We start from the raw sequence: 11125 nt of genomic DNA, 5'->3' as shown, positions 1-11125 counted from the left end.
GCTTAAACCTGATGCCTTCAAAAGTCCAGCAAGCTCCCAGGTGTCTCTAACACCCGTGGCTGTGATAATTGGTTTAGTGCAGCGTGTTTTAAGCCTGCTCGGGGATCACACATGCAACTGTGCTTTATACTTTTGACCAGTCAGCAAATATCCTTAATACCACCCATTTCTTCCTCCTTGCCATTCTCTTGGGATTCTCTGCCCAAGTTTGGGTGTGTGTGTGTGTGTGTTTCTTTTTGTGCTACTAAACTCCTGCACTAGTTTTCCTTGTGTAGAGCTGGTGAAAAGTGGACCTCGGGAGTGTAGCAGCTGCTGCCTGTTAATGGTCTTGGTCCCCCATCATAAGACTTCATCAGTCCTGGTAATGAAATTACAGATCTGACCGAGTGACTTTGTTGCTAGGCTACCTGTCCTCTGAAAAGCCAGTTTTCCTCAGCTTCAGCTGACCTTTTTAATGTACCAATTGCTGATTCAAGTACAGTCATTAAACTTCAATATCCTCTCCATAGTTCCTAATCTTTTGGATATCTGCTGGAAGCCTCCGTAGCAGACGTGAATATGCAAGCGTTTCATATTACAGTGGCTTCTATAACAATACATTTATAACGGGAATTCTTAAATTGGATGCACAAATGGATTCTTTATTTATTCCAGATTTGTGGATGATAATAGGTAGGTTCAACAGAAGTTTGAGTCCTGGGAAGATTTTTGAGTCAGGAGGATAAGAAGATGCTATTTTGTATCAGAACTAATTTTGTGGTGTTTTTTTGTTTGTTTGTTTTTTAACCTAGCAGCAAAATACAGTAGTTTTGTCAAACCTTCCTGTTACATACTTCAGCCTTGTTTACGTTTTTATGTGAATTAAAATGCCAAGCATTTGGGACCAAATGGGATTCTTGGGGAAAAGGGTCTTTGGGGACTGACTTGGTAAATTCTTATGGGTAGAATGAACAATTTTGAGACAGCCCTTGATCAAGAGAAATGCTGCATTAGAAACCAAACTTCACCGTTATTGAGGTCTGAATCACAAATGGCTGGAGGCGAGGAACCCGTCCTGAAGACGTTATTTCTGCACCCATCTCCTGTGCTTGTTCAGACTTCTGCTTTTCAGCATGGAAAGCCTAGCCTGTAGTTTCACCTAGTACCTCTGCTCTGTATATTGCCTTCTCCGAGCTTAGTGTAGGAGAGAGATGGTCTTCGGGGCCAAGATCTTTTCCCGTTTGTGATATGTGCATAACAATTCGTGCCTCAAATCCTAACACACTGCATCACAAACACACAAATTTTTTCTGGCATGTCAGTAGCTGGTCTAAAAAATACGGGGGGGGGGGGGAAAAAAACCCCAACCCTTAACTTTGCCCTATTTTCCATCTCTGCTGAGGCTAAGTAAATGTGTTTTTCTGTAGTGGCAGGCGTTTGCTGATATGTACAGAGTGTAACGTACAGTATGCACAGCTGGGCTGGAGTTGCACAAGTACCTGGCAGATGTCCAGCGTGGTTCGGTTGCATTGCTAGTGGTTGCCAGGAAGTGGCAATGTCATGTCAGAATGAGTAAGTGCATTTGGTTCGTGATTTTTTTTTTTTTTTTTAAAAATGATAAAAGTTTTCACTATCTCAATTTATGGATGGTTTTGATGTATGCAAGTATTATGTATGAACACCTAAGTCTCAGATTCCCATTTCTAGCAAAACCCTTACATTCCAGAATCTTTGTAAACTGAAACACTTTTGAATACTTCAGTGGCTTGCTTTCTGAATTAAATTAAAATATTTCTGTTTTTAGAATACTTGCTCTTGTATATTGCTGTAGGCTATGATTCTTGAAACTGCACATGGAATAAAACATAAGAATGGAAAAAAGTACTGTTTTTCTACATTCACCAAAGGAAAATGCAGTTTTAAAATGCTGTTACTAATGGCGACTGTTTGTATGCGTTTAAAAACGGCACTGCTGTGTCACCTAGAACACTGTGCTGTCTTGATGCCTTGGTTCTTGGTCTGTTGGAAACTCTTTCCATAGCTGGTGTAGTTGTATTCACTCGGTAGGACTTAGTGTTCCTTGTGGGTAATACATCCCTAAAGGTAGGCTCCAGGGCCTGTGGTAATGGCTTAGTAAGGACTAAAATGTAGTTCTGGGAAAGTGGCTCAGCTTTCCAGTTACCTGCCGGGCTGGGGAGATTGCATTGATTTCTACCAGGAAATCGTTCTACATTTGTTTATCTCAAGGTTGCACAAGGTTGATTTATGTTCCTCAAAACCAGCTGTGATTTTACTGGCTTCTTAAAGCTAATGCTTATAAGGGCATGGTTCTCTCCAGGATGATCTTAATTTAAAAAGTTACCATACTGCTTCGCTGTTTTCTGAAGCTCTGTTCATGCATGTGGAATGAGACAGTTGCCTTCAGAATTTGTGTGATTAAATGCAACATGCTTTTGTTTACAGTGTGCGTTATTGCATATATTGCTTTGTTCAACTTCTGTAGTTATCATTAGTTCCTCGTAATAGCGCTAAAACACATAGCTTCGTTTTTTTTTTTTTCTTCAGAGCCTGTGATGGGAAATGCAGTTGCGTAGTTGCGGCTGGAAATCAGAGAATTGTCCAGTTAAATCCCATAGTTTACTTAAACCTCATTCACAAAGCACAACATTGTTGTAAAACTGTTCTGTTAACTTACTTTGGGGAGTTAACAGAATTCAGGTGTGAAGTGCTCACCGTTTTAATGAACTGTGAGAGGAAACATGCGTGAAATGACCATGCATAATGAGTTTTTGAAAGTTTTAGAACAAGTTTGAAGGTTTTATATAGAATTTGTGTCAGTTCCTGTTAACAAAAATCAAATGGCAAGTCAGTCATGGTTAAAATAATTACGAATTCTGTGAATAATTTCAGAAGTCCTATTAATAGGTATGTTATATAGAAGCTTGTTAATCTGTAGTATGTGAATGACAGTATTAATTCTACCCATTTCTGGAAGAAGTTGTATTAAATTATTTTTTAATGTACCAATTAGACAAATTACAGGAAAGTTACTATTCAGATAGAAGACTAGTTTGTGTGTTCTTATCTATGCACTTCAATCTCTGATTTTGATTTATCGTGCTTGAAGATTGGAATTAAAAGCATTCATTACTCTAATTTTTGATATCTTTGACGTGAGTTGCTCGACTTGCAAATTGAATTTTTATTTTTGCCAGTTTTCTTCATAAAACCGAAGGTTTTCAGCTTTGATGTTATACGTAATGGGAGCAATGAATAGCAGGAGCCTAAGACCTGTTGTAAGGATTGAACCTTGATATGATTTTCATTGATTTCTTTCTTTTTTTTTTTTTTTTTTTAATGAGCTTTTCTTTCTTCTAGCTTTCCAAGACCAACTTCTCTAACAACAATGATTTTCGGGCTCTTCTGCAATCTCTTTATGCCACGTTCAAGGAATTTAAAATGCATGAGCAGATTGAAAATGAGTGTATTATTGGTTTACTTCAGCAACGTAGCCGGACGGTGTACAATGTACACTCGGACAACAAACTCTCAGAGATGCTTAGCCTCTTTGAGAAGGGGTTAAAGAATGTAAAGGTAAGCAGACTGTAAGAAGAACTTGTGTCCTTTGGAAAAGGTGCTGTGATTATGTATCAGTTTGTCTCAACTTTTCTCAATAGTCTCTACAAATAAACTAAGGAGGAAGAAACAACATTTGTGGTTTCTTGATGCAGTAGTGAAAACTTTCCAGTCCAAAACACAAATTCTTCTGCCATTCATCACAGTTACTAAATTTCTAGTAAAGGTTCTTTTCAGAGGTGTGTTCTGTGACAAAAGTCTGTCAGTGCATGATTGGAGGTGTTGTGGAGAGACAACATGGAAGTTTCAGATACAAAGACTGCTCTGCTAATTGGTCAAAACAGTTTCTGACTATAGAAATAATGTTTTTTATTAATTTGTTAGGAAACCCTGAGTATCTTTTTTGTGGCACATAGCATTGTGTTATTGTCACAAATGGAGATGATTACCGGACTTAAACAATGGGGTGTCTTTTGAGTTTTTTTTATCCTGTTAGTGAGTCATGTACTCCTTCCAGTAATCTGTTGCTCAGTAATGCTGTTAATGTTCCAGTCCTCAAGAAACTCTAAATGTTATTTCTCCAGCTGGCTTTTTCATGATTTAAAGTTGTTAAATTCTTCTCCAGTGGAATCCTACTTGAATTCTGCTGTGGCTTTTCCTCTGGGGTGTACAACTCCACTCTTCCTTTCTGCACTCTTAAGAACTATAGTCTCCAGTAGTAATTTTTCATCCCATATTATGTTTCTAGTATGCAAGATCCATATTTTCCATAAGAAAAATACTAAATATGCAGTTGATTGATTCCGTTTCACTATTTAAGGCTGTATTTGTCCTGGGAATCCTGCAAATAATTCTTTCCCTGTGCATATCAAACCTTAAAATTTCTTTCAAGTTGTTTCCATTACTGAATCGGAAAGTGAGGGAGAGGGGAAATTTAATGCTTGGCTTTGTGTTATACCTTCTCTGGTAGGATGCTAGCATTATTCTGTTATTCTTCAGCATGGAAAACCAGATTTCTCTAGCTCTCTTCAGATACGTTAACTGTTCAACTTTTTTTGAGAGTAGTTAGTTTAATTTAAGCTGATGGCTTAAGCTTTTTTCTGTAATAGTCAGGGTTTCTTGATGTTGTAGAAGTTTGAAAAGAAAAACTTACAACACTTACTGTAAGAGCTATGAGGAACTTCAGTATGTTGCAATTACTGGGCAGACTTCAGAACCAGCTTCTTATTATTGGCACAGAGAACAAACTAACAAAGTGATAGATGAGGTTGGTCTAATTTTTAATACTAAAAGTCAGTTACATCTTTATTTAAGAGTTCTCTCCATTTCCAAAGTAAATATCTCTAGAGCATGTCCAACTATAAATCCTGGCTATAATTCGGAAGCTAGAATTGTGGAATAACCAATGTAAAATGTATGCAGTTAAAAGATGAAGTGGAGCTGCTGTATCTTAGAATAATTCTTATGCAAAACATGCAAACACTTAGTCTGTTAACTACTTTGAACTTTGGGTGAGACTAGATTGGCAGACTTCAGTCTTTGCTCCCAAGTAAAAGTGTGATTAGACAAGTTAATTCGTATCTGATAGCAAAATAAATTGGAATAGAGCAGGAAGGGACTACTTTGTTCCGCCTAGTAACAGGCCAGTACGGACTGTCAGCTTGTCATGAAACTCTGTAAGTGAACACCTTCTTACCATGAAATAGAGCAAACACGCTGCATGCACGGGAAAGACATAGCGGGCTGTACTTGGAAGCACTGGTTTGTTTAACAGTTTGACCCTTGGATGGATGGACAAGATTAGATAATTGTTAAACCTTCGCTTTCTTCTCAGAATGAATATGAACAGCTAAACTATGCGAAACAGCTGAAGGAGAGATTGGAAGCCTTTACCAGGGATTTCCTTCCTCACATGAAAGAGGAAGAGGAGGTAGGTAAAAATCTTCCTCAAGTATTATGCTGATCTTCCTTGTGGTATGACATGACTGAGTAGAGACAAAGGGCTTAGAGGTTCAGTTTTTTTGCAGTTCTCTGTTTTTATTACTATGCCACTGTGCAGTCAGGACTGTGGTATCATTGTTCTGTTCTCTGACTGCAAAGTGACACATTCTGAAACAGTGACTGTACTGAAAATTTATGATTCAATTCTGGTCCTTTAAAAAATTGGTAACGAAAGTCCACCAGGGCTGGGATTTGTTGGCAGCAGGTAGTTATTTAGGGGGATATGTAGAAAAAATTAAAGGAAAAAGAGAAGTCCTGTAAACCAGTGATTCATGACTCCAGCTGACACTCCCAAACAGCCTCTGACCTATATTTGAAGCGTAGACTAGTACTGCCAGTCTGATGATTTATGCGCATCCAAAAACTTGGAAGCATCTTCTGGAGAGAGTAAATCTTCCGAAGTCTGTCCAAGAGAAATCTTTTCTCATGTTTTTCTTCCTTGCAACTTTGCCTTCCGTGTGAGTACCTTGATAAGTGATATAGTTTAAGCAAGTTTAATCACCTCCCTTTTCTGTTGGGGAAAGTGGTTGAGCAGCTTGTCTGAGACTGGCAAGCAGAGGGTTGGAACTCAAAACTTCCAAGGTCCTGTCCTTAGGTTCACTTAATGTATGACATGTTTTACTTGGAGAGAATTTGAAACAGGAAATTCTGTGTTGGTAGGTCTGTAGCATTATCGACTATCTCCGTCAGCACCAGACTTTTTTTTTTTTTCCCCTTCTTCCTTTGCTTTAGGTTTTTCAGCCAATGTTGATGGAATACTTTACTTACGAAGAATTGAAAGATATTAAGAAGAAAGTAATTGCACAGCATTGCTCACAGAAGGAGGCTGCAGAATTCAGAGGTCTTAGTAAGTGGAATCAAGCAGAAGAGCTTCAGAAGGTCTTTAAATATTCTGTGGATGAGAAGGCGGATCAAGGTGAAGCATCTAATTAAAGTTAAAGTAATTTCCAAACTGTGATTTTTATCTAAAAAGCTACAGCAGTGACATACCTAAAGTTACGTACTGGCAGATAAAATAGTTTTTATAAAATGGGAATTTCTTCAAACCAGTTTTGAAACTTCAGGAACTTTACTGCTTGATACAGGCTTCTTGGCAGTTTATAATGTAGATAATACTTCACTGTTTACCTGTTCTCAACCTTCTTCTCCCTTCCCTCCCATGGTAATATTTGGTATAATAAACAGGCAGAAATGATAATTAACTTCTCATTTCAAACTTCCACTGAAATTATATTTTCTATTTGCAGACCCTGCATTTAATTCTTGGTTTTCAGGACAGCTTTGTAAGCTCTTCTGTTGAGGGTTTAATAACACAGAATAGTTAGCCAACTGACAGTATTTCAAATTAAAAGCAACTCACTTTCCCCAACTCCACTGCCCAACTTCCCTGGGTCTCTCAGGAATCAGAAAGGAAGAAACTGTGTGTGTGGAGTGATGCAAGGGCATGAATCCGTGCAGCATGTGAGTAGGTCAGATGAAACGTGCGTTCTGAAAGTGGGTATTTAATTTGCGTTCATCTGTAACTACCCTTCCTGATGAAACTTAGAATGAATGGTTAACTACTAAAGTGCACTTCAAGCTTGTTTTATGACTTGTTTTATGACTGTTGAAGCAGCCTCAGTTGTCCATGTGTGCAGTTTTCACTCTTAACTAAGAAGAGCTGATGCCCCAAAGAAGGGGGGAATTAATGTAGCGGAAGGGTAACACTGGGGTGTGAGACTGATAAGTAGAGAAGTCCTTGTGAACTGACTTTGTCGTGTTGATAAGATATGGTGCTCTCATTAGCAAAACTTGAAAAACTACTCTGTAACCTGACTTTTTTTTCTTTTTGATGAAACTTTATTTCTCTGAACTACTGAACTGGTCATTTTCTGCCCTCCAGGTGAAACCTTCAGAAAAGATCATGGTCCATGGTGTGAAATACTCTTTGAGTCTGAACAGATGAATGTGACAGACGTAGCCTTATGGCATTACTTGCTGTTAAGTCTAGCTGGAATAGCAGTTTGGGACAGTAATAATTCCGCAGTGGTTGTGTTCTATACTTTAGGGAGAAGAAAGTATGTGTCCTGCATCCATTTTCTTAAAAAATGGAAGAAAATAACATAGCTTACAGTCCTGTGCAGTTTTAACTGCATTTTAGTGTGAAATTCTCTGTAGTTTACCTGCAGTGACTTCCCAGGTATATGAATAAATATATTGATTTATGAAGCGAAATGGTGTTTAATTACATTTTTTGAAGTTGCAGTAGACTGTCACAGGGTCAAGTTTGTACTATCCTAACTTTTGAAGCTTCATTGCAAAAAGAACCCTTATTTTTTTTTTCACTGTAAAGCACTTTGTATCCTAACTTTTAAAATAAATCCCTGCTGATTTGTGAAACCTGCTATTTCTAAGGTCTCCTGAAAACTATTTTAGAAATATTTTTTTCCCTCAAGTAAACTATCCTTAAACAAAGTATTAAAAATTCTCCTAAAGCAGCAAAAAGCCCCCACTAACAAAAGCACTAAATTTGTTGTTTTATGTTGTTTGCAGCACGCTCTGTACTATGGTGATAAGGGAGACCTATTGGAGGTGGTTCCTACTGCTGTCCATTGAAGTATTAATTACAGTGGTCAAATTTTAGCCTCTAACCTAATATTTAGTATTGCCTTCCAACCTGAATGGCTTGTCACCATTCAGAAGTTAAAATTAATTGTCTTTGCTAGCAGTTAAAGCTAGAAATAAAATATGAGATGGCTGCAAAGAGTTAAGCATGGACTTCTTGCTGGGTCCAGTTGAGAGGTTGAGCGCTTTCTCTGAGAGTGGTCCCAGCTGGTAGATTCTGAGTGCTTGTACTGCTTCCTGGGAATGTGGCAAAGCAGGTATATATATCATCTATGACATAAGGCTTCTTTTTTTTTTTTTTTTAAAGCATTTCATTTATAGCAGATACTGCTTTCATCTTGCTGTGGTTGAGTAGCAGCAGTTTATTTTTGTCCAGGGCTTTTTTTGGACCCTTGGGGGGTCAGGGTTGGAAAAAAAATATCAAGTTGGTAAAATGGCAAACAGAGAACTGAGCTGATTTTTTTTGTTTGTTTAAGGTGGCATTACAGTGAAGGCTTTCAACTCTTTTGCCAATTGTTTAAAACTTTTTTCAGACACTGTTGTTTCATTGCCCTAGTCAAAATGTGAATTCCACTATTCTTTAAAGCTGTGAGGCTGTGCTTCACTTAACAGACACTTTCTGTATTTCAGAAACCGAAGTAACAGGGCACACCACAAATATTACTAATCTTCCTCCTGAAGTAATGCTGACCATTTTCAGTTACCTTAACCCCCAAGAGTTATGTCAGTGTAGTCAAGTAAGCACTGAATGGTCGCAGTTGGCTAAAACTGGATCTCTCTGGAAGCATCTTTACCCTGTTCGCTGGGCCAGAGGTAAGTTAAATTTGATTTTTCCTTTGAAAGCATGTCAATTACCAGAATTTCTGAGTCTATAGAAGAGAACGTTTTAGTATAGGCTGGCATGTACAATGAACCTGACAGCTGAGCGTGCTTCTGGCAAGAGCTAAGTGTTTTTTTTAATAACTTCTGTTCTTCAAAATCTCCTGTTAATTAAAATTTCCTATTGAGAGGTGTAACCTCTGCAAAGGTACCCATTCAAATAAACAAAATAGCCTGTATTCCAGTGAGGCCGGTTGCAAGTCATCAAGGTATATTTGTAACTTCAAATATTTCTATTTGTATTTGTCCATATTTATGTGGGTATTAAACAGTCACTGGACTGTGGCATTGCAGGCTTCACAATTGCTGCCATGTCGGTGTAGCTGAGTGAAAAGGAGCCAATCTGTGCTGTTTAATAAGCCATATATTATGTGCCTTTGTAAGATTTTAAAGAGAGAAAACTAGCAATATATAACTTAAATTTTGAGATACATAAAAGCTAAAAACTTCTTTCAGGCTGGACCTTTATGACTTCTAAAATCTGTACAAGGCAGAGGGGAGTTAAATGACTTTTGGGTCTGAATTAATTTTTTTTTTGATTGGATAAATCTTACTGAAAATAATAGATTGGTCCCTGAGCTACAAAAGACTGAGTGGAGAGGAAGTGTTTCAGAGTTTAAACTGTTAAGTTTTAGAAGAAAAAGAAAATTTGGTTGTCTCAATAAATCAGTACCTGCACAAAAAAGATAACTGGTGGCTGCTTAAAATAACTTATACTTAAACCTGGTTTTGGCAGAACAGGAAGCTAGGTCCATGATGTACTGTCTGTGCAGTTGTTTGTCCAGAAGTGCTCCAAACTGGGTGGAAGCTTCTCAAATAGGATTTACTGCCAAAAGGGGAAAAAAAAGAACATAAAACCACAGGCTTAGTTAGTTTTTTTTTTTTCTCCCTAATACAGAGAGGGCTTCTGAGACTTTTTCTGTGTTATAAAGATGGGTTAAAGATGAGAAATCTTACCAAAACCTTTTGCTTCACAGTTGGCTGGGGATCAATTAGGATTTCATTGGCACTGTGTTGCTCATATAAGAAACCTTGTTCCTTTAGATACCACTCATCAGGGGTTGCTCTTGTTTTGGCGATAGTAGGATCCCCCACTAGTGAAATAGCAGGAGAAGTGGTTTTTGTTTTAAGCACGTCTCTGCTGAGGGAGGCAGCAGAGGTGCTTACGCCAAGCCCAGCACTGCAATATACCCCAAGTATACTGGAAGTGAATTGCGCCTGTGCAGTAACCCTTGGGGAGAGGGGCTGCCCTACCAGCTGTAACAGTGGAGCTGTTTCTGGTGTTCATGTTCATCCACGTGTTCTAAAAAATTATTGTCTATTGACTTGAGTCATACGTATGTTATAATCAAGTGTTGTATAGCTGTTGTAAGTAGGCTACTTCTGGAACGTGGGTTTCTTGATCCCGGAGTTGTCATGTGCAATGGCTAAAAACAGGCTAATAAAATACACCCAGATTGGCTGTGTATTTGTGAGATTCCAGAGGAAAATGGAAATGTCTTTAAACCAAGTGTTACATTAAAAGTTGGTGGTTACTTTATCTACCAGGAAGAACTTCAGCACCTACACCATCCAAATATTCCATAATAATTTCTGTTATGTTTGCAATCATATTGGTCCCTACTAAGAAAATAAGGACAACAGACGTGTCTCAGAAGAGCATAATAGGCTGTGAATTCTGTAGCGGCACCAAAACTATTCCAGGAAACTTTTGAAGCTTTAAAATACAGATAAAACAGTAATGTCAAGGCTCAGTCCAACCTCAGCTGAGATGAGTGCAAAATTAATCTTTAGGTCAGGTTGCAGTGTACTGAGAAGTTATCACTGCTATTTTCTGCAGTGATGAGAAGTTTCTCTTTAATTTTTTTTTTCCCTTTTGCCTACCTTTTTTTTGGGGTGGTGGTGAGTAGGTGATTGGTATAGTGGTCCTGCGGCAGATCTTGAGATGGAACCTGATGAGGAATGGGTGAAAAATAGAAAAGATGAGAGTCGTGCTTTCCAGGAATGGGATGAAGATGCTGACATAGATGAATCTGGTAGGTAAAGTCCGATTTTGGTGATTCCGTGCCCCCCCCCCCACGCGGTG

General features: G+C 38.3%; 1 protein-coding gene across 3 annotated transcripts in view; it reads left to right on the top strand.

The window, feature by feature from the left end:
• The first annotated feature begins 259 nt into the window (after positions 1-259).
• FBXL5 (F-box and leucine rich repeat protein 5) overlaps positions 260-11125 on the top strand; it is a 25832-nt gene continuing 14966 nt past the window's right edge. Inside the window, exons 1-6 of one of the 3 annotated variants that reach the window (XM_035903451.1) lie at positions 260-361; positions 3358-3573; positions 5390-5485; positions 6289-6472; positions 8791-8973; positions 10950-11075. In XM_035903451.1, coding sequence (XP_035759344.1) covers positions 323-361; positions 3358-3573; positions 5390-5485; positions 6289-6472; positions 8791-8973; positions 10950-11075 — 844 coding nt within the window. In that variant the 5' untranslated portion in view covers positions 260-322. Of the gene's footprint in view, positions 362-1528; positions 1552-3357; positions 3574-5389; positions 5486-6288; positions 6473-8790; positions 8974-10949; positions 11076-11125 lie in introns of those variants that run through there. The other 2 variants (XM_035903452.1, XM_035903453.1) reach the window with 2 other exon arrangements.

This window comes from Egretta garzetta, unplaced genomic scaffold (genome assembly GCF_000687185.1).
Source record: "Egretta garzetta isolate BGI_Z169 unplaced genomic scaffold, ASM68718v1 scaffold151, whole genome shotgun sequence".
Classification (NCBI taxonomy): Eukaryota; Metazoa; Chordata; class Aves; order Pelecaniformes; family Ardeidae; genus Egretta; species Egretta garzetta.
Note: the sequence above shows the minus strand (reverse complement) of the source record. Positions and strands in the feature narration are given on the sequence as shown.